The sequence below is a fragment of the Frieseomelitta varia genome, unplaced genomic scaffold, assembly GCF_011392965.1.
Source record: "Frieseomelitta varia isolate USP_RPSP 00005682 unplaced genomic scaffold, Fvar_1.2 scaffold_451, whole genome shotgun sequence".
Lineage (NCBI taxonomy): Eukaryota > Metazoa > Arthropoda > Insecta > Hymenoptera > Apidae > Frieseomelitta > Frieseomelitta varia.
In genome coordinates, this window is record NW_025110203.1 from 124,936 (window position 1) to 149,332 (window position 24,397).

Below are 24,397 nucleotides of genomic sequence, written 5' to 3' on the forward strand. Positions count from 1 at the left end.
TTTCTGTATTCGATATCACTTGTATGCATTCAGACATTGTTTCAATCGGACGAATGACATTGCAATTTAGACATTATTCCGAGTCAATTTTGGTTATCGCATAGCGGTGAAATTTGCTTCTGTCGATTTTCTCTAGATTTCTATAAAACACAATAATCGATGCCTGTGAATATCGAACAAGATTAACTACAATGATTTTCTATTCTGAATTTCATCTTTGCACGAGAGTCAGAATCTTTCAAGTTCAGGTTCTTCACTTTGTTTCACTTTCGTTCAAGCAACACTGGGCGGAGATTAAATTTTTGACACAAATAAATCATTATGTTAAATTGTTAAATTATTTCGTATTTTACATTCCCTCTGAATAAAGATTGATGATACAGTAAAATTAAACTAAAAATTCCGAAATCGAGTAATTTTCAACTCTAAATCGTTACGATGTCCAGTGATACTATCAGCCAAGAATTAAAATTCATTAGTACGAAACTTTCGCTTGTCAATCGGGATTAAATCGCGATAACGCGAGTGTGCATGGAAAAAAAGGAAGTGCCTCGTCAACTTCTAATTCTTCAAGCGCGACGAATCGAGCCACGAATCGTTCGAATCGCAACCAACGTGCTCGAAATTCGACCGCGAGAGAACCGCTCGCGGTGCAGAGAAATATCGTTTATCGGCGCTGGTAATGGGTTCAGTAACAGGTTGAATCGCGTTGAGCATGATAAAGAGGCGTTTGCTTTCGCGAGTCGTGCTCGTTTAAACGCGGGGCGGATGATAAAGCGGAATCCGATTAAGCTTAATGGAGAGGAATTTAATCAAAAGACAGCGAACACGAAGAGGCGGGGATGGAGCGAAGGGAAGGAGCCAGCACGGACATTCAGGATGAAGAATGAAAGTTTGCCAGGCAATTAGAGGCAATTTCCGGTCGGCGGGGGCTCGAGTGATCCGCGCGGTGGAAACATCGGCGATTCTTGGTCGTTTTTCTCTCCGACGCCGTTCGCGAAGCGAACGATGATAAAGGGAGACCGTCTCTCGCGACTCGCAATTCCGTTGGCTGCGAGTGATACATTGAAAGAAAGCAGCGAGCTCGATCGTTAGCCTAATGTTAACATCCGTAAGGTGCAACCGCGTGTAGCGCGAGACCCTTGTAAGCACGTCTACTTCGTATCAAGTGTTTAATTACAATATAAAGCGAGGGATTTACTTTCGGCCGAGCAAGGCTGGTTTTAATCAAGAGATGGGAGATCAAGTCTAATGTAGCCGCTTGTAACTTTGGAATACCACGTACATACTCGAAAGTAAAAATGTCTCAGCGAGCATTTATTTCATGTTGATTTGAAAATTTCTAGATTTTTGAAAATCTATTTATACTCGTAGGTACGTACATCGTACTCACATGGGAAATCGCATTTTGGAAATCAAAATTGTTAGTATCTGTTATAATCAGTTACGCGAATGCAATACTTGAAAATAGCGTAGAGAAAAATAGGAACATTCGTTCACCTATTTAATATTCGGGGATTTTCTGTATTTGAAAGATACATTGTCAATCATTTTTTTCGTTAATTAATTATCAGACTAAATAATGCATATTTAAAGTGCAAAATAACAGTAAACGAAAGCTGTCCATTATTATTATTAAAATGAGCTTGTGTGTTAGACACTACACGTGCGTGCAACGTTTGAAAAAAATCGCCTATAGAAAAGCAGAAACATGCTTTCGAAAGTTTTCGATGCGCGTGCGAAAAATCTCGCTTTAAAAGTTTCGAGTCTGCCGGTGAGGTACTCAATTCCGTTTTCAGTTTTTAAGAGCCGCTCGAACGGAAGATGTACTCGTGTTTCGCGCTAATTTACAATCTTGCTCGCTCGGTATCGCCTCGGCGAGAGGAGGAAGGCGAAACGCGAATAGATTACGAGAGAAGCTGAAAGAAATGGCGGAGAAAACGAGGGAAAGAAGGGGACTCGTTGGCGATCGGAAACGAGATAGAAAACAAAACCGAGAGAGAGACAGGCCGGTATAATTATGCAATTTAGATTCAGCTTTACGATTCCGGTTTGGCTTTATTAAAAGCGAGAGTGGGCGTATGCTCCTCGCCCGTTCCTCTCATCGAGAGTAGAGTAGAAAAAAAACTTGGCCACGGAGATAATGCGTTTCTTGTTTAAACGAAACGTCCGAGGTACCGAGCGTTGCTCTTACGCTTGTGACGAGTTGATGAGAGTCGTCTTGGATATAAAAGCGATTTGTAACGCTCGCCATGAATGCGTATCGCTGACCATTTCTTTTTCCCTTCTTTTTTTTTGCTTTAATTGCGTTTTCATCCGCCGGTCGATTAACCGATTCACTCCCGCAAATAGAATCGAAGATCTTTTTCTCTTCTCGAGCGTCCTGCTATCGAAGAAGCTCGATCTTATCGCGAGGCCGGGTTATTATCGTTGTTTAAATGCATCGTAATTCCCGTGCCAAGTGGTTTACGCACCGAAAAGGAACAATACGACGAGTTTCTGTACTCGATAATCGCGAAGAATGCGGTTTTATGTATATATCATGTGTAAGTATAATTTCATAAATATTAGGACACTTACAGAAATTTAAATTGATCTGAGAAAGCGTTAGAACGTTGTCAAATGCTCCAAGAATCATTATCTATAAATGTCAAACACAAAGAATGTACATATACATCGCACTTGAGTACATGTAACGATAATTTCGATAATTTGATATAACAAAATGGATTATTTTTTCTGTCTGTATTTTAAAGTAATTATCACTTTTTGTACGAAACTGTCAGCTCGAAAACAAAAGACGAAAGTCAAATGAAATTAAAACAGATCGCCTAAACTTGCCTAAATACGTCGACTTAATCTTTCGTGATATCATTATCGCACGTCAGCGTATTATTATGTATTAATATAAATGCAACACGTATTTTAGTTGACGGATCACTGAAGTCGACCAGCAAAAACCGGAGTATTGCGCAAAAACCAGGACCAGTCAACAACATTATTGATAACTTTGAACAGGAATAGTAATGTCGGCAGCCTTTCTCCGATATTCCAGCGTGAATTCACTTGACGAATTAAATAATCACAGTTATGTCTGTACATTTGACAGCCAAGTGAGCACGTGAGCGCAAAAATTTATACTGAATGTTTTCGTTGAGCTTATTGTCGATATTAACATAGTCCGGCATTTTAAATTACGAAGTAAAGATCACACTTTTACGGAAATTTCATTTGTGGAAAACAATGCACAAAATAATTTTCAGATAACAAGAAAAGAAATATATTATATATTTTCGTTTTATGTCATAAAGTTTAATGAACGCTGAATTTTTAAGTCATGACGCGGCGAAGAAATTGTTAAGTATCCTTTGGAGTAAAAGGATTTCGAAACAGAGAAGCATATCTTATCTCGAAGTGGAATGTTCGACTCTGGCAGAACGAACGCACCGAATTCCTGAATGGGGCGTACACTGGAAAAAGGAATTTTTCGATTATGATTAACGGTATAGTGCGTGGAGTTTACCGACTGCCGGATTCTTTCGAATCATACCGATCGTATCGATCGATGCTGGCTGAAACGCCTCCGTAAAGGAACATCTGGACTCCGCCTCGAACCGTCGTCGATTAATTCGTGTCGTGGAGAAAGAATTAGAAATGGGAATCTCTCAAGTAGGTTAGAATCTAGCCGTTGGATTCCAACTGTTTTTCGAATGGTGTAGTAGAACTCGGTTTATACAAACTTCATTTATTTAAACCAAATCATTTCCAAGTCAATCTTTTCTAGTCAATGTCCAATTAAACTGGTCGAATTCACTTATTTGAATCTGAACCCCGTATTACACGAACGAAAGATCATTAATAAAGGAGAAGATCAGTTAATTCCTATTATATGAAACATTCAAATTATTTGTCTCTTGACAAATTCATATGAATGGAGTTCTATTATACTTTCGAATATACGTGAACCTAAGCGAGATAGCTTTGAACGCTTCACGAGTACTTTTAAAAAATGAGAACGATACTTTCGAGTAAACTTCAATAACCATTTTCATTTTTACAATCGGTGATTCGACTCTCATTTGTCACTTTTGCAATTTCCCTTATTATTAATATTTGTACATTGATATTTAAATATTAATGCAATTTAATCTGACAATTAATTGATTAAATCGAATTGGAACGATTTTAGATAAAATGAGGAAGACAGAAGAAAAAAAAAAACAAAACTGTAGATACTTCACTTTAGAGTTCGAAACCATTGAACAGAACGAATACACTGCGAATGTTACGTTAATTGAATGTAACATTCATTGTTAGACCGTGAAACGAGTCTTAGGTGTCAAACTCAACTCGGATTTATAAGCCCGTACTGGATTCGATTGAATTCTTAAAAAAAAATCTCGCTGCTCTACTAGTTGCCCTCCTCCTCGAAACCAATCTGAGAACGACGATTAGAAAAAGATCGGCTGTGTCGGGTGTAAGCTCGGCCCGTTGTAAACCGAGATTAAATTGCATTGACCGACCCGTTACTGTGCCAGCGATAATTGCCACGGCGGGATAAGGTTACCGGCGAGGTCGCGGGTTAAGCACAGTGGGCAACTACGAACTCGCGCAACACATTACAATTTTCGTTTGCCAGGAGGGCCCCGACGAGATTCGATGCCCCGACTAGTTGCTATCGTCCGGCTCGATTAAACTTCGATTAAACTTGTTGGCTTTGTTGGAATTCGTTTCGAAGGTGCGGATCAGGAGCGAGAACGTACCGGGTAGACGGAATATAGTTGCGTTGCACTTTGCCGAGCCACGTGGTTATTATCCACGGCCAGGGACGCCCTGCCTGGATGATTCGTTGGATTATTGGATATGTGAATCAGTACAACTCAATTTCATCGATCACGCAGTTTTTCAACGCTGGGAATTCCAGTGTTAACGCGTTTAGAAAGGTTTTGGAGGGTGAAAGAATTCGGCAAGCTTGTCTAATTTCGCGTTCTAACCATGTTCGAATGTTTCGTGCGTGTTTTTCTTGAAGATGTAGAAATGAAGCAGAGCTTAAATTAACCATCGACTAATTTTTAGTTGGTTTTTATTTCTTTTTATTATTTTACAGCAAATAAAATGTCTATAATATTATATATTTTCGTCCACAAAAATTATAAGTAAGCAATATGAAACAAATCGTGCCACCGAAAGGAAGGATTCTTTTCACAAATGTTTATCTCTGTTATATTTTTATCAACGATCTCTCCTGACTGATTGCAGCTACCTGGTGCATCTCCCGGAGCTATTTCGTCCGTGGTTGCTCCCGTGCTATTGAAGTATCGGGTCTGCAGACCCAGACTGCTGCTCGCTGGCTCCAGAGCCGAGATCGATCCTGCCGCCGATGTTGCTCTTTTGCACGGGGAAGTTTTGCTGATCGAGGACTTTGCGAGACAGTACGATCCGATAGGAGGTGAGTTTCGATCGATTCACTTTCGAGCTTTCTTAATTTTCTTTAGTATGTCACGTTAACGAAATAAAGAGAATTTGAGAATTCTTGTAAAACACTGATTGCTCGTCATCTATTCTCCAAGACTCAAGACTAATTCAAACTAATTTCAAGATTCAAATCTTTTAAGCTGATATTTGCAACAATTCTTATGAAAAGAAATTAGTCACTGAAGCTTGCTTCGTATTTAAGTTGAGAATATTAAAGACAATATTCAAAGACAATTCTACCGAAACAATTCTACTTTACAACATTTTAATCAAACATTGTAGATAATTTTTTGATGCAAAACTCGTGGAAGTTGACGAAGAAAGAAATCCAAGATAAATTTCCTTCTTAATTCTCACAATGTAAGAGATATTTCCATTATTTTGGCCAATCCCAGGTCGAAAAGATGGAGATTTTTTTGTGCCATTTTGTAAAATTTTGTTACAATTTTCTACAAATACCGTTCTTTCCTTGATGTTACAGATACAGACAGAAGATACAGAGCTACGGAGAAGCTTCTGCATGCTGAGGAGGAGTACCTCGAAGCTCTGTGCAGCGCAAAAGAGTTGTACGCACGGCCGCTGGCGCGAAACTACCCCGAATTTCATGATGTTATCTTCCAACCGCTCGCAGATCTTTCGGTGGTCACTTCCGAACATTGCCAGAGGGTGAGTTTCTTAGCCAAAGATTTTCATAATTGATATAATTAATAATTACACTACAAATTTTTATGTATGTCTGATAAATTTGAAGATGCAAAAGTGCACACAAATACAATATAAAGAAGTGTTTATTATAATATTTGATGGATGAAACAAATTTCTACCTAGGCTCCATTTCTTTACTTATGTTTATAAAACTCTGCAGTCTATTAATTTGTTAAAAACAAATTGACCAAGTTCAATTTTTATAAATTATAAATTTAAGCACTAGAGACGGATTACCAAATCCGTCAGTATGATAGATTTCAGATTTTCCCTTTTTATAATTACTGGAAATACACCGGTATTTTGTCAAAATTAATATTCACTTTTATTTAAACAGAGACACGATTGTATAGATCTGTTTATTTTAATTACTATCATTAAATTATAATGATGTCTTTAAATTATAATGATTTATATACAGAATATTTCGATGCCTATTAGAAATCAATAGTGTATATTATAATACAGATAGATATTTACAAGAATATTAATTTTACAATAACTATCTATAGATCCTGAGATATCTATAATTAGATAATTTCTCAAAATGGTACGACATCATATAAAAAAAAAAATTACATAAACTACGAAATGTCAGATTTATAAATAAAGAAATTATTATATTCAGAAGATTAAGTTACAACTCGTTCTGCCTCGGTAACAGATTAATTTCAAAAATGTTCAATCGATGACCCTCGATCAGAGTTGGGCATTCTTCGAATAAAATTTTATTCGAATAACATTTCGAATAAATTCTTCGAATAAAATTTTATTCGAAATCGTTATTCGTAAAATTTTTCCTCGAATAAAATCGTTATTCGTAAATGACGAATAATTCTTTCTCGAATAAAATCGTTATTCGTTATTTACGAATAAATTTGACAGTATTTTATTCGTTATTCGTTATTCGTTATTCGTTCGAATAAAATATGCTCAACTCTGCCCTCGATGAACTATTGAAGAACAAGGTTCGCCAGTTTTCTACATGGTAGAGTTCTTCTTATCGACTGTTTTGTGACTTATGGCAAGACCGACTAGGGATCATGGTTGAGAGATGGCGGCACTCGAATCGAGCAACGTTGTTCAAGTTTGCGCGGCACCTGTTACTTCGAGTACGTTATGCCTTTCTCTTAGCGTGTCGCAATTATGCTTGACTCTTCAACCCGTGTAACCTTTTACGAAAGAGAATTCCAGATGATCGCGGACGATCTTTCAAACTAAACGCGTATCTCTTCCTTGAATCACTCTTTGTTTCAAAGGAAAATTTCCCTCGAAGATTTAGGCTCAATATTATCTTTGAATTTTTTATATTTCACTCCCGAATTTGTTTTAAACAAGAAAAGTCGTGTAGAACGTTGATATATAATAAACAGCTGTTGATGTTGTATCATAAACTTTTCCCTATTTCTCATTTTGATAAATGTTTTATACATTTATGAGCCTCCCTTTTCCAATATTTCTTATTCGAATATCTAATATTTCTACATTATCCGAATAAAGTACCAGTGTTTTAAGTATTTAAAGTATTTACAAGTTTTTACATTTATTATTATATGTTTTGTCGCATATACAATTGCAAAAAGGATTTATTAAACTATAATGTAAAAAATTTTACTAGAAAGGCAATATTGGTGGACATATACACAGTATAATTATCTGTTAAATGACGAAGATGTTAATATAATTTTCCCACAAATAATAACGAAAAGCACCGGAAAAAGGATTTACTTGTAACAAAAAAAAAAAAAAAAAAAGAATTTTACAATTCACCAATAAAGAATTATACAATATCGATTTTTAAACATCGAAACAAATTGACAGTTCCCTCGAGCTTCACTTTGATACATCTGCCATTTGTGAATGTCAGAAAACTCCGTTGCTCTATTGTTATCTGAAAATTTCACCAGCCGGACACTTTTGTCTCGCTGTTGGTTCGAATACGAGGGACTTACTTCAGCACCTGTCTACTTTGGTACTCCTAGTGTTAACCTTAGGTTTTGCTGTCTACGATAGCACACGCTTCGATCGCGCGCTCGATATTGAAAATCCCGACGTCCCCTTAAAAACTCCACCTCTCAACACCTCTCGTTAGAATTCAATATCCAGTTAGTTAGCTTCTCTGAGGTTCACGAGTTTCTTCTACAACAATGTAAACACCTACCGCGAGAAGGCCAGGAGGCAGTCACTCGCAGCTTATTCCGGCGCGCACCGAGCAGATCCCTGTTGGAGGATCTTGGTTGGAGGAGAGCGTGCAGAGATGATGGTTAGCTAGGCGGGCAAGGTGTTTTCACTAAAAACACCATGGAAAATATGGTGGCCAGGCGGAGCTGGGTACTGATAAGGCGATCATATCCTCGGGGCTCGCTGCGGACGCTGGCTACTCTGGATGCAACGGCGGACATGGTGTTTTCTTAGGGCTGACAATAAAGAGAGGATGGCTGTCCTTCGGATGTAAACACAAAGCCACGCCGGCGGAGCTGGTTAACGAGTCGGGATGAGCGATGACGGTGGTTAGCATCCTCATAAATATTGACTTTTACAAGACGCGAGCCAGTGGTGCGCGCGGTGAGCGCTGCTCGCGAGGATGCAACAGCGTCGTAAAGTGAAAAAGCCTCTCTTCACGCCGCGCCGGCGAAAGATCGTTCCGCGGGATTCGAGCGAAACCGACTCGAGCGGAGAGGAAACGCCTACCTTCTTTATTCCGCGCACTGAGACAGCGCTGTGTGATGGTCATCGATAACGAACTGGCCGCGCAAAAACCATGCAAATGCAAGCACGCTCGATTCCCGGTGGATCTCGCGCCGAGACCGATCTTTTCTTTTTTTTTTTTTTTTTCGAGCGAAATGATTATTACGATCGACGCCCGGATTAATTATGGTATATCGGCCGTTGTTGCAAGTTTCTTTGGTAGGTCGTTGCGAAAGATATTTTCGTTTCCAACATGGCTAGCGCAACATGGTTGTGCATTGGGTGTTTCAGGATGAATCTCGATTCTCGATGTGAATAAATTTCGCAGTGCGGCTCGTTATTCTGGGTCAAGAATACTCTTGGAGGAAGTTTTCTTAATGACAGGCGGTTTCCTTAGGAATTTGTGATATCCAAGGGCAGATTAACGTTAAACTTTGATTATATGGTTTTAAAGATGTATCGAATGGCATCATTTATGCAACCACGTGTTGCATAAATGATGTAAGACAGCTTCAAAATAGTAGTAGAACTCGTGGACGAATAGTTTATATAATAGTAATGTCCTTTATTAGTAATTTCTCTTTCATATTATAGGAGTTATATTATAGGAGAGGAATTCATTTAATCAGGTGTTAACGAAAATTTAGTTCAAACAAATGCTTGAATTCGTGCTTGCAAAAAAGATCGCTAATAGAAAAGAGGTTTCTATTGTACAAATTGTTTGTCTTACGGCAAGTTCGAATAAAAAAAATTGTATTATATTACAAAGTTTCGTCCACACCAGTCCAATATTTGAAGGTTTCAACAATCATTTACTGGCCATTCATACTAACTCTTAAACAATTTTTCCAAGCCTACTGGTTGTTCGCAGTTAACCCTCAAACGCAATAATATTCTCTCAAGTCATAAATTTAGAATCAATGATATAAAACAAATTTTCAACGGTGCGTTAAACGGGTTAACCTGACTTTTCACAAGTGTTTTAATGTTTATGTAAACGGGGGGTGTATGTACGAAACTGATGGAGGATCGCACAAGGATGACGCAAAATCTCTGAGGGGACCGAAGGTTAATTAGTGAAAACTGCTTCGTATGGCAGGTAGTTTCTGAAGAGCACGAACCCTGCAGTTCTGTTCCCTGTGCCCTTTTTATCTCGGGGCCCGTTGTCGCCGGTCGGTTGTTCGCGCGATCTCCACTGCCACGGAGCAATTTCACTTTGGAAGCACCTTGGGACCAGGAGCGCGGGCAATTAGAAGCAATCGCGCAGCTGGAAGGCGAGGGAAACTCGTTTCATCTTTCTTCCTCTTCCTCGTTGGCGCTTCGCTCTTCTTCCTCTATTTTTCTCTCTTCAGAGAGGACACGAACAATCCCGGCGAACAAGGAGCGACGTATTCTCGTACGTTTATTTGCTGGGAGGATTCTTCGAGCTCTGACGTCCCGTGGCTAGTGACTGAGCGTTGCTCAGTCTCAGCTTTGGCGTTTCGCCAGACCACGGAGAGATTTCTATCGTCTCGAATTTTTCGTCACCTGACTTTCTAATTTTGACATTTCGATATTTCATACGGGGTTGCCAGTATATTCTACTGTATCTTACGAACAAAAATGTCATAGACTCGAGAATAATTTATTAGAAAATTACAACGAAAACGAATTGGTTTTGCGAATATTATTAACTTAAAAATCCAACAATGGATAGTATGCACAAAACGTAAATGTGTAAAGTATCCAAAGTACAGTACCTAACCATCAAGTTTATAATATCGAATGAATGAAAATTTCTTGAAAATTTTCGTTGTTTAAGTCTAACATTCAAAGTTCAATAAAATTGCAAAAAAAAAAAAAATCATACATCAAGTTTCCGAGGAATGTAAAAAGAATGTTTCAACCTTCAAATCCATTGTAGATTCAGTCGTGAAAAAGATTTTTCAACGTCAATACCACGACAATTTATAATACTTTTGAAAAGAGAAGTATCCTTTCCCATCCGCTAAGTGGATGTAAAGACATTTCAGACTAAAACGAACGTTTTGAAAGTAGAGACTTCGAGCTAAAATAAATTTAGGTCGATTGTTGTGCGATTGTTTTTTTCTTGTTACAAAATTAAAATAGAATTTAAGTATCTAGCGCCTGAATATTAATGGTGGACACTGTGTATAGATAGGTTCGAAATTTACCTGTGATCCTCTTCCTTCTCTAAGAAACCACGAAGGATTCCTCGAAAGTATCGTTAACGTCCCTTGCTCGTCCCCTTGTCCTCATCGTTTCATCATCATCCAGAGCAATCGCGTCTCTCCTTCAGCGATTGAGCGTAGAGAATTTCGAGAAGGAGGACGGATGTAAAATCTCGCGTGGTCTTCTGATCTTCTTGGTCCGATCTCTCTCTCTCTCTCTCTTTCTCTTTTTCTTTAGGTTTCTTCGTTCTCTCTTTCTCTCTCTCGGGCACATTCTACGCGCTACCACCGTAAATTATGTTTTTGCGGGAGAGCAACACGCCACGGTCATGGCGGCGTGCTCAAGAGTAGCTGCATCGCGGATGCGCACGTGCACCTGCGCTCGTTGCCCCCGGTCACTGGGAATGCGACAACCAACGCCCTACTTCCTTTTATCTCTAGCCCCTCGTAGAAATAATCGTTCCATCGTTCCTCGTCGCTTGTAGATCTACTTGTTTCACGGAAGAGCCGTACGATCGTACAATTACTCGTAATTACACACGAGTGTCGGATTGTAATCGAGATTACTCGTTGATCTTTAATTGGTATCGTTGTCGAATAATAACACGCGGGAATTTTTCGATTAAATTGCTCAATTTTAAGATACGACGTGATGAGGATCGTGACACCACGTGCTTGGTAAAATTTAAAGTACAGATTTAAACGGAATGCTATGAAGAGTTGTGTGATTTGTACGAGAGAACGAAATGGGATGAACGTGAATGGATCTACGATAAATCTTCGCTGTTATTACACGACCCGTTCGTGGTCCTCTTATGACGATCTCTTTAAATATAGCTGATCCTTCCTTTCGCTCTATTTGGTAGTATTAGAAGCGATGCAGATGAAGGAGAAGAGAAATTATACGATAAAATATCATTGTGCAAAATATCTGAAATATCTTCTTGTTACATACACGTATTACATTATACATATTACATATATATATCTCTGAAATACCTTACTTTATATACGAGAATTTTTACACGAATAATTAAAAAAAAGAAAGAGAGAAAAAGGCAAGTTTCACAGAGTGACACGTAGACGAGAAACCAGTAAGAAAGTCGAGAGCCGTTTAATTTGCCTCGCTCGTGAGGAGTAAAATATGAAATCCAACCGGAAATATATCGTTCGAGCTTGAACTCGTCGACACGCACGATAATAAATAGCTGACGATGCTCGTATTTGGTCATATCGTGCCGATCGTCGTTATCCGTGTCCGTATTCGTCGCGGCAATATTCATGCAGCTGCAGGTCGACGGTTTTTTCATTCCGAGAATGTGAAAGGATCATCGGGAACCGGTGATTTCGCGGACATCACCTTTCTTGCGGCTCGTTCTTCCCGAACCAACATTCCGGCGAGAGTCTTTTCCGCGAATTTTTTTCGAACCGCACGTTCATCCGGCTAGCCACTTTCGTTTCTCACGCGATCACTTTTTCGATAGAAAAACCTCGGACCATGTTGAAACGATCCGTGAAAAAAAAGGGATCGACATTGCGTTTAGAACGGTTCACTGATCGTCACTCGATCGTCCTCTGTAACCGAATTCCACGGTTCTCTAATAGCTAATTCTTGAATCTGTAGATGTTAATCAGACCGTGTAAACGTACGTAGAAATCGAGTTTCGGGCAACGATGCTCGTTGATAATCAGCGTGTTTTTGGTTAAAGGGCAAGTATACGCGTATCGAGCATATTCGTTTATGGTCGATTAATGAGCAAGTAGCAGTACGAAGTCGCGGTCTCTCACTGATCTCGAGGCGAAGCAGCCACGAGCCGGATATTGTTCGTAATCCAGTTTCATGGTTATGGATGTTAATTACAACGTGGATTCCACGTAATTGGGCCACGAACGAAAAAGAAAGACAAAGAGCTGATATGTGTACTCACGGGGAGAAGGAAAAGAACGATTGCTAGAAGTCACGAATCGATCCTGGCGATTTCCTGGTCTTGCGCAGTTGCGGATTTCAAGAGTCACGAGTTATAAGTACTAGTATTAACAAATATCTTTGCGCAACGATTGATATGTATGATATGTATGATTCTATTTTTAGAGAAAAATGGAATTTTATAGCCAACGTGATGGCGTACTTCAGTCTCTTACATTTGCTCCTTTAAATGATCTTTACGACTCCTTTAAAATATGCTTGGCACATAGTTCATTCATAACACAGCGTCACATCCGGCAGCGTGTTGCAAACAAGAAATGAAACAATTTTCACATACCTCCTTGCCATCTTGCTCTCCGGACAAATGGAGTGGTCCATAATGGCGAACGAACTCTGGCAGACGTAATTTTATTCGCATTAGGCCATCGTTCGTCGATTCGATTGTCTTTCACCTCTCTCTCTAGATTTTTTCTCGTTCTGTCTCTTCTCGTTTTCACGACCCGCGAAAAAAAGCAGGGAGATGTAAGTAGAAAGTAGAGCAACAGCCGTGGAACAAAATGTGCGGAGCACACGCAGGTTAACGAGAAACAAAAAAAGAAAGAGAAAGAAGAAAAAAAAAAGAAAAGAAACGAGGGACGAACGTGCCGCAGGAAAGTGGATGTTCGTCGTGGTATTTTGTCGGGAAAGTGGACTGCTGGGATACCGGATCGCTCAGAATGGTTTCGATTTCATTGGCAAGGGACTCATTTTTCTCGGACACGTTCCACTTTAATTTTTGCACGCGGGAAAGTCTTCTTTTTTTTTCTTTATCCTCGATGTCGACTCGCGAGAATTTTCCAGTTGCTTTCCTTTCTTCGTTTCGCGAATGGAACGACTGTAGGAGCGTTTTGCAGTTTAACGTTAAGTTGCCTCACTTGAAGCAATATCGAGGAATTTTCCAAGAGATTTCCAAGAAATATCTAAATATATTTTTCACGCTGCAGAGCAATACAATCTAAGGGAATATTTGAGTTTTCTTTCGGTTCCAAAGCGGCATTTGTTGCTAACAACAAATTGTCCGCCCGTATACCGATATATTTTTTAAGAGACACTCGCTCAAAGGACGAAAATTTAAATTTATGACGTTTAGTCTGAATCTGTCAAATTGAATTATTATGTATCTTATTCAGCAAAGCTAGGTTTTTCGTGGCCTTTCGTGATAAGTGCAAGGTTCTTGAAAAGTGCAAGGTTTTCTCAGACAAGCAGGTAACGAACCTTTCTTAAAAATCGTTAAGGAACATGTAACTTTGACTTGGCAAAGCGGGACACCTGCGTCAGTTTATTTAGACACGGCACGTAGTCAAAGACTCTGTTGGGCACGAGTGGCTTTTATTTACGGTCCGTATCTATATTTACAGCAAGTAATATTTTTTCGGTAAAAGTGTTTATTTCAGATTAATTCGAATTGTTTGTTTTATGAATACCTAAAAAATATTTTCTCCGCTGAAATCTTTACACGCAAATCTTGTCTTTGGTAGTTGAAATGTTACGATTTTTCGTTCCCTGACAACAATATATAATATAATGTGCAATGATAATATATTTAAATAAGATTGTTTAAGTTTCCTATTTTATTCTTAATTTGGAAGGTTTGATAATGTATGAATTGTTTTCAACCTTTTCTTTTAAGGCTTTTATCCCTTGGAGAAATTTGTCAGGCGTAAATAATCCTAGTTACTCATGTATTATTAATCCTTGAACAGTGAAGGTTAGAGATATTTCGTGTTAACACTTTCTATGTTACATTTATGTGTTATTATTCTATTAAACTGCATGTATCAGCAATTTTATTTTTTACTCAATTAAAGTTACTTTAATCCCTGGTGCGTGGATTATTGAAAAACGGTCTGTAACAATTTCATCTCACGAACCTTTAAATTGTAGAATTGATAATTAATGAATATAAAATAATGTAATTAGTAAGCTATGAACTTTTGTGGGGAATTTAAAGGAGTTCAAAGGAACAGGAAATATACGAAATACAGATATTAAAATATGCAGTATGAAACTCTGACTTAGATTCTGCTTCTAAAATTATTTCTACAAAAATGTGAATTTGTATAAAAATCTGCAATTTAGTATCTTGTTTAGTTAATTGTTAAAAAGATATATCAACTTTCCATCATTACCATTTCGGGGTACGCGCGGTGTCATTTATAACCTACTCGTGTTTTTTATTTTTAATTTGAAACATCGACGTTTCATACGCATCAATCTTTGTCTCCTCGGACAAAGAAATTCCACGTGTGGTAGCATTCGTCCGTGTCGTTTCGTTTGAGTTTTCAGCGCGAGAGGATAAGAAGGAAACGGACCACGGTTCGAGCAAAGAATGGAAAGGACGAGTAGAAAAAAATAAAAAAGTAAAAAATTCGTCTATGCGGAGGGACCTTTCAACGATTTAGCGACATTTATTTCGGAGTCGTGTCTCGGGGGCGTTTAGTGGTTGTTAAATGAGAGGCACGATGATAGTAACAGGAAATGATAAATATACGGGCCCAAAAATTCAGTCGTCTCGATTGCATCGCTAATGGAACCAGTATCCCGATCTTTAATTTCTTCTCATCTGCTTTTGTTCAGATTCACCAGTTCATCTTTTTTTCTTTTTTTAGTGCACTTTAAAAGTACGATAACAGAATTCGATTCTTAAGTTCCAGTTCTTTAAATACGACAAATAACAGTTGCAGTAGAAATATTTACGAAGTTTAACGATTTTAAATAAAATAGTAGTCGTCGAAATGAAATAATAACGATTTAAAATTCGAACGAAGTTTAAGAAAGTTATGATAACGATGGCAAGGTAATTACGTATTGTTGCTTCCTCATATGCTTCAAACTCGTCCCACACGTGACGTAAATTCATATATTTTGTTTTCAGAGGATAAACGTTTTCTAAAGTATTTTGCATATTTTTCTTTAAAGTTTCAACATTTAAAAAGGGCGGATAAAAGTATGTTTTATATTTTTTATCAGGTAGTTAATTCAAATTAATTATTCAACTAGTAATTAATTCAAGCGGTTAATAATTAATTTAATACAAAGATTAAAAAACTGAGAGACGCATCAATTTGCTCTGATCTTCACTGTAAACGCACTCTAGATTCTAGATTCCATTGTTTAAGAATCTAGAATCTCGATTCTTAGATAAATTTTCAGTCTAATTGCTGTGCATTAAGAATCGCGAATAAATATATTTATATATGATTATATATTTATGTAATATGTAATGTAGAAAATACACGACGAGAGTTGTCTACCATTCTAAGTGCTTCGACTCTCATCGCTAGTTACAGATTCGGTTACGACTCGTTTCGAAAGTCGTTTTGCATGGTGCAAAAGCGTATTGCGTTGAACTTCGCTATTTCAGAAGAATATGTTCGTTAACGAGTCTTATCGTTAGCTTTTGCCAGTTGGACAAACATGGTTGGCTTGCACAACCAGACTGAGGGAAAATTAAGCTCGTTAATCGATTGTTGGGAGAACTAGGTGTGACCGGTGGGAGTTACGATCGTGGCTGGTCCGAATCGGCGTTGATCGCGACGGATCGATAAATTTTCATTCCAATATCCATGCGGTCGTTGTTGTAAATCGTAGTAATTCTCGCTGGAATTCGAATTGTTCTTTCCTCACTGTGTTATACGTTTAGAGAACATTCTAATTTCCGCTGGAATGTATGCATGAAAGTATTGATCTTTGCAAAATGTAGGATTTATTGGAAGGTGGTGTGATACAACTATGAATAATGCGACTACGGTGTAGAACTACATACGTGTAACACAGAGAACTACCAAAGTTAAAATGACTAATTTATAGTTTTTGTTAGATACGAAGTATCTATAAAAGACACTGCATTTTTAGAGATTTAAATGATTGTTCGTAAAAATATATAAATGAAAGCTTGTGCAAGTTATTGTTACCGTAAAGCTTTGTTGTTTCAGTTTAATGCCTCTGATGGAAATTTTATGCTTTCAGTCGTCGGTACTTTTAGTGATAATGTAGGTAATTATGAATAATACAACCATAACCTGTCATTAAAACTCTGATATACGATGACGACTAACATAGCTTGTGATTATAATTTCGATGGACGTGTAATAATGATACAAAAGTCTGCGTATAAAATTTCGCAAATTTTGAACATTTAAAGGAAAACAAGGATTTTGAACGTTTTGTTAATACGCTTTACAGCCTTCGATACGTATCAAAATATTCTGTATATATAAATCATCGTGAGTCGAATGATAGTAATTAAAATAAATTTATACAAATGTGTTTCTGTCTAAACAGAAATCAAAATACCAGTATCTTTTAAGCAACTGTAAATAAAAGAAATCTGGGATCCGTCACGTTGTTCCAGTGCTAAATCTCACACAAATGCGTAAAAATTCTGCTAATAACCTGCTAATAATCATCGGGTCGGTTCACCGCCGTATATACACCAGGAAAAAAGGAAAAGAAGATTTTTCAAACGTAAATCTGCTTTCTTCGACGCGCGGTCAACGGCTCTCATTAGCAACGAAGACGATAAAAGAGCGAAAAACGATAAAAGAATAAAGAGATTTAAGTGTTGCCTCTGGTTTTAGCTTCTTCAAGTCGAAACTGTCGTCCACGATTCGCACGTGTGCCTCGCTCCGATCACGCGAAACGCTTTTCTCGACCGCGTAGTATCGTCGCGTCAGCAAACTGGTATGATAGAAGTGGAACGTTTTCTAAAAACGGCGGATGAAACAAGAGTGCTCGTCGTAAATCGTCGGCCTGGCGATGGCTGGTTTTCTTGCCGGTTTGTCATTAATACGCGATAGTTTGAGGAAACTGGAGCAACACGTGGAGTTTCACGCGCGACCGCTCTTCGAAGCTAAACTCTTCCAACTCGTGCCAGTGTCAATAAATGAGGAGCAAAAGCCGAGCTCGTTGGCGCGTGTGACGCGTGGAAAGGAAAAGAAAAAGAATCGTGCGATCGAGACGAGCCACGCGAGTTATGTATATGTACGTATAGTGGATCGAAAAAGTGGATTGGCGCATCTGGCTTTCTTGTAATATTTCCGCGACGACAAACGATATACGTTGACAAAATCTGTTTTCACAAATAATTTACTATTTAATAAATAATGTGCGCAATAGTGATTTGCAATAAAAATTCGGGAATCAATTTATTAACAAACGAGGAATCTTTCCTCCAGCAGATTTGAAAAGAATATAAAAATATTTTCAATAGTTCAATGTTGGCGATATCGTTCAATAACATTCCAGTACTTACAAAAAAGAATATTTCGTAATACTTTTCTAATAACATTTTGCCATTAATTGAACCTTGAATTAAATTGAAATTAATTAAATTAAATTGATCGAAGTAAGTAACTTAGAATATAGGATATAAGCGTTGGAAAGAGCCGTATCAAGCATGTAGAAAAATATTTTTTTATATCTTTGTATACATATTAAACGTGCGAACGTCTCAGAGATGTCATTGTCGACGTTTAGGAAACGCTCATTGTCAGACATCATTGTACGTCAAGCTATTAAATACAGATTCAGCGTCGAAATTACAAACTCGTCAATATCTTTTCGACACGTGAATTTTATATTTCTCGCGTTATTATTATATTCATTATTGGACGTTAATTCTTGCACGCAGTGAACTATTTACGGAAACAGACGTTGCTAATGTATCGTTTGTTATCACCAATATTTTGATTATGATACGTTGCGTGTCTCGTCGAAATTAGAGAACGGCTGTAAAGATTCCCTTTTGAATGGTAGAAAATTGTGACGAACGAGGCGATAAACAAGTAGCACCTGGCACCCGTAACTTCAACGAAGAACCATGATCGATCGTGAAAGTGAGATTAAAAACACGAGTCAATAGGCACAAATCGTAAATCAACCGGTGCGTCTAAGCGCGTGCGTTTGCCAAGAGGTAAAAAAGCGGCGAGGTAGATTGTAATCAAGGGCGGGTTTAAAAACTCCTCATTACAAATCGATGGTTCTTTCATGTTCCCCTGTTAATACACGTATGTATATCCCGCTGAAAAAAAGATCTGTTTACGATATTAGTCCGGCGCGGAGTGTAATTATTTACAAGTAATTGGAGGAGAATAGTTGCGATTCAGTGGTACCGGACGAAAAAAAAAAAAAGAAAGGAGAAGAAAAAAGAAACGTGATTTACATAAATGGAAATAGAAACGCGTACAAGACGCGATAAGATGAAGAGAGTAAGCAAGGGGATGCAAGTAAGCAAGGGAGTGAGGGAGTGAACTTCGTGCCGCTAACACGCAGGTGCACATCCCCCGTTTATCGATCTTCAATCTCGAACACGGTGTAAAAAAGTTTTATGGAGAGAGACTGTCTGGGCGACTATAAAATAATAATGGGTGAATGAAAACGCCCACGCGTAGTCCCTAATAACACGCGGTCTGCGCTGCTTTTTTGGGAACGCCTTCTGGAGTAGTACTCGTCCGCCGGTGATGCTCGTCCTCGTCGATGGATCTGCAGGCTCGAAGGAACGATCGCGGTCGCGCGACGTGTAATTAAAACCGCCTCCAAGAGGATGCGCGCGCGCACGAGAGAAAGAGAGAGAGAGAGAAAGGAGACGAAGAGACGAAGAGCCAGCGAAAAATTGGACACTCCGCAGGCTCTGTAATATTCACCGGGTTCTCGGAGATAATCGGTGATCGGCCACGATGATCTATCGCTATTCCACGTAGTAGTATGTATCTAGATACGAAGGAGGATCTCCCTATCCTCTTCGTCTCTGTCTCGCGACCGGCCGTGCATTATAATCTGACGTGGCGGCGAGCCACGGTAGCCGAGGTGAACGTCGTTTCGTTTTGTTCGCCGAGGCGAACGTCGGAAAATAAAGTTGAATGTTGATGGAGAGAAAGGTTTAATGAGGAGGTTGCCGGCTATTTTTCTCCTTTTCTCTCTCTCTCTCTCTCTCTTCGTTGGTTTCTAAACCGATTTACAAAGTGGTCTCTTTCTCTCTCTCCCTCACTTTGGTCTCGTGAATATGAATAATTCATAATTAATCTAGGATTGGGTTTTTCGAGGATAACGCTCGGAAACGAATGGGTCGCGGCGCATGCATCATATGTCGACGCACCGCGCGTATAATGCGATGCATAAATGCATGGGCGCACGCAACGCGTGTGCGCTTAACATAGATACGTATCTGACTGAATGAGAAAACACATCGACACGCATCGGCGCATCGTCATCGGCCGTCGTCGACCTGACAATGCAACCGACCAACGTACGCAACAGGTATCCCCCTTTTTCAATTTGCTCGGGCGGGGTCCGTCATCTCTTGCTGACGATGCACCCTGTACGGGCTCCTATACGCTCTTATCGGTACCTTGGCTCGACGAATGATACCGCGAAAATTCATCCCCGATCGTTCTCTCGAATTCATCGGCGTATCCCGACCGGTGTATCGCGGCACCCGTTGATTTCAAATCCTGTTCGTTCGTCTATCTCGTCGGTTCGTTTATCACTGATCGCAAATATCGATCGAGGAACTTATGCAACATCTCTCTCTCTCTCTCTCTCTCTCTCTCTCTCTCTCTCTTTGGAATGCTGTAATTAGACTGGCGAATTTTTACGCCATTTCCAATCCTTTCTTGGACTCAAACGAATTTATTAACTATTGAAACAACCTCGCGATCATCGAAGTATCTTCTGTGTTATCGTTCTGTGCTAATAGCGATTCTTTTCTTTCTCTTATGTAATAATTCTTTGTAGCGTGTCACGCGTGCCCTAATTTGTACAAAATTTAATTTTTAATCGTATCGTTTTGTCGTGTAACTATGAATTATGTAAGAAAGAGAACGAGATGTTTTATATTTCGTTTTTTTTTTTTTTTTTTTTTTTTTTGTTCATTCTGTGCGTTCTCTGTGCAATATAGTTGTATCAATCGCATTCGCATTCTTTTAACATTCTTCTAGTCTTCTGCTCATTTTAATATTCTTTATCTCTTATTTTATTTCTTCTCATTTTAATATCCTCTGTCAATCTACTAATTTTTCTAGCAATTATTTTCGATCATTTAAAAAAAGACACGAACTTACACTATCAATATATATATATATATATCAATACTTTGTCAATTTTACTTCAGAAAATTTTTCATTGTTCTTAAATTATAATAATAATTTACAACCAGTCCAATAATTTTTCTCATTCTTCAATTTCCCATGTAAATATGTAAAAATCCACAGATTCTTAACCGTGTTAGATCTTCATTCTAACCCGAGATGCTTTCTCATCGGATTGTTTCAGAATTAATCGAGGAAAATTCGTAAAGAATGAAGTAATTTCAAATACCCGCGCACGAGCACGTGTTCACCGTCCCGTTTTAGATGCGTTATCGCGTTCTTTACGATTCGACGGGTCATATGTGATTTTAGGCTGTCTTTTTAAGGTGCGGATAACAGAAGGTTGACGACCCATTGCCTAAACCGGCGGTCACCTCTTTCTCTCGTCTATTTGCCACGAAAGCACGTGCCAGAGATGCTTGCCACGATGCGTTAGTACCGGTTGCACGTGTGCTTGGCCTAACTTGCATGCTAAAATCGGTAATAAATGCGAATGATCGTTTATGGACGTTTCTACGTTGGACGGACGACGATCTACGCAAAACGTAGCAATTAAAGCGCAACGAATTCGTTCGTTAGCGAGACTGCGCACAGAGGCGAGCAATTTTATTATGATTACACGGTGTCCGTGATAGACACGTATTTGTAGCTCGCAGGCAATTAACCGGGCATCGTCGATAATCGCTTGTCCCAGCCGAACGTGATCTGAAACGGAGTCGAATCCAGGCGTTGGCCACGGAATAAATTGAAAAACATCAATTTGAGATTATCAACCTGATTTCAACTATTTTTGTTGCTTTTATTTAAGAAATAACAACTATAGGAAAAGACGAGTTTGTTTGGGAGTCAAAATAAAATTTGAGTTAACTCATCGAAATAATCCCGGTAGAAGGAAAGATTTATACGATAGAATCAGAAACTATTTGAGAAATTTTTTCTAGAAAGAGATACGAAGTATAAGATTGAATAAAAAATTAGTTTATTTGACAAATCGTTTTTAAAAAATCATTTGTTTGTTCAACTAAACAGAATTATTTCATATTAGGATTAAGTTTAATAAGACGATGTATTATTTAAATCATTTTTTCAAATAATACTCAGACTTGATTTATTGTCTCTTCCGTATTATCGATTAACAACTAATCTATTCAACATTAATATAAAAATTCTCCTTCGATTCCTGAGGAACAATGAAAACATCATTATTTGTTATTTTATTTCAGTTTTCAGATTTGCAAGCGATTTGATTTGAAAGCAAAATACAGTTGCTTCCTATACATTATCTTTGAAGTAAAAAATAAGAAATTAATAGAAACGATAATCAGCTTTATTTCGAATAAAATATGCTCAACCGTGATTGAAACTACACAATGTACATTTTCATTCGTTGTAACAACTTGTCGAAATACAAATAATAATATACCGACGACTACCACATGTCCATCAGATTTTATTTACACGACTTTCTCCCAATTTTATAGCCTCGACGAAGTTAACTATTAACACGCCGATTGACACAACTGTCGTTACCGTTGCTTTACGAGCGTCTCGCCACTTATACACACTGTTCAGGCCAATCGTTTGCCTTTACTGTAATGGAAACGTATCGGTTAAGTGGATTCTCGTGACAATGTTACTCGTTAAAGAGTTAAGTGGGTGTCGGTCTTACCTTTACGAGGTTCACGTATCTGCAGGGTTGATCGGTTCATCGAGCACGTATTATATCCAGTCGCCATTGTCGGTTTTGAATAAGATATTAAAATAAATTTATAAATATCGGCTTTGAATAAAATACTAAATGTATAAATATTGAATAAAATATGAAAATAAAGTTTAAGTGTTAGTTGAACAGGCGAAGAATAGCTAATAATTTGATTGATCGATGCGTAGGAAATTTAATTTCTTTCTGTCTCTCTAACAATTATTCTATGCCAAATTATATCAAAGTGTGAAGATATACTTTGTACGTTAATTAAGTATGAATATCATATATTTATGTAAAATTCAAATGTGCAAAGGTATACAAAACATATAAATTAAAATATTCGTTTAAATATTTTAACACTACAACTACCAATAGTGGTCGAAATGACCAGTTTATAATTTTTCTTAGACACTTTACAAGCGTAAAAAAGTATATTTGTAGATTTCAATCATTTTTCGTAAAATGTACGAGTGATAGAAAGTTACGTATTATATTATAAATTCTATCTTTTTGCTTCAATGTCTCCGTCGGAAATTTTCTGTTTTAATCGTCGGTAGTTCTAGCATATAAAATATAAAACAAATTTCTAGTCGTGTCATAAATATTTATACCCTGGTTACAGGACATAATTTGATAATACAAAATTAATACCCAACGAACAACCAATTGTTCCATTGAAAGAGAAGATTTATTCCAACATTAACATCGACGAGCAATCGATTTTTTCCCCTTTTTATTTACTTTCTATTATTCGAAGAGGATTTCATCGGCTGATAGAAAGAGCCTTAAGAGTTACCGAGCGTTATTCATGGCCGGTTGTGCTCCATTCGATGCGGTGATGCCCTGATTGGACATAATGCCGCGTTATAATTCAACAGGCAAGCTCGTTTCGAAGGAAGATGATTTAGCCTCGCTGCTATTCAAATCCATCGGATCGGACCACAAATATGTACCAAAGGTACTTGGTACATTTGAAAAAAGAATATCATCACCAACCTCTCTTTCTCTCTCTCTCTCTCTCTCTCTACACTTTCATCCGATCGTCATTTCCTTCGAAACACCGTAAAAACAATGTGATTCGTCGATCTCGATCGAGAATCCAATTGCACGGGGATCGGTCACGTGTTTTTCAGTTTTTTTTTCCTTTTTTTTTTCTCCATCACCTAATTCGTGTTTTGCTGCGAGGCTTTCGTTCTTCTCCTCGAGGATATCGTATCTCCCTCGTACGAGGAAGATCAATTGTCGGGTGAGGGATATTGAGAGCCGAGGACTGTAAAAAAGTAATCAAATGATCGGCTGAAACTCGCCTGTTGTATAAAACTGGCGTACGGGCGCCCTCCGAGCCCCACTCGTTCGTGCATTATGCTTCATGTATTATACATGGCCCCCTGTGTCCCTTTTGGCCCCGTTCTATCGTATCGCAGCTTTTGTATTGTATTTTAAGAGCCAATTCTACCGCGGCCGTTTTGCTTTCTTTCAGATCCGCGGAGCGCTCGAGAATTGGGACGGCGGTACCTTCAAATCTGGTGAGTGCACGCTTTTATTCCTTATCGGATTTTTATTTAGATGTACCGGCTATAGATAGAAGATCAGAGGATTG

At 38.3% G+C, this 24,397-nt stretch overlaps 1 protein-coding gene across 1 annotated transcript in view; it reads left to right on the forward strand.

Annotated features, from left to right (window-relative positions):
• LOC122532363 overlaps positions 1 to 24,397 on the forward strand; it is a 78,577-nt gene that overhangs the window by 52,355 nt on the left and 1,825 nt on the right. The window contains exons 2-4 of the mRNA XM_043661087.1: positions 5,260 to 5,449; positions 5,957 to 6,141; positions 24,278 to 24,323. Of these exons, the coding sequence (XP_043517022.1) occupies positions 5,260 to 5,449; positions 5,957 to 6,141; positions 24,278 to 24,323 (421 nt within the window). The remainder of the gene's footprint in view (positions 1 to 5,259; positions 5,450 to 5,956; positions 6,142 to 24,277; positions 24,324 to 24,397) is intronic.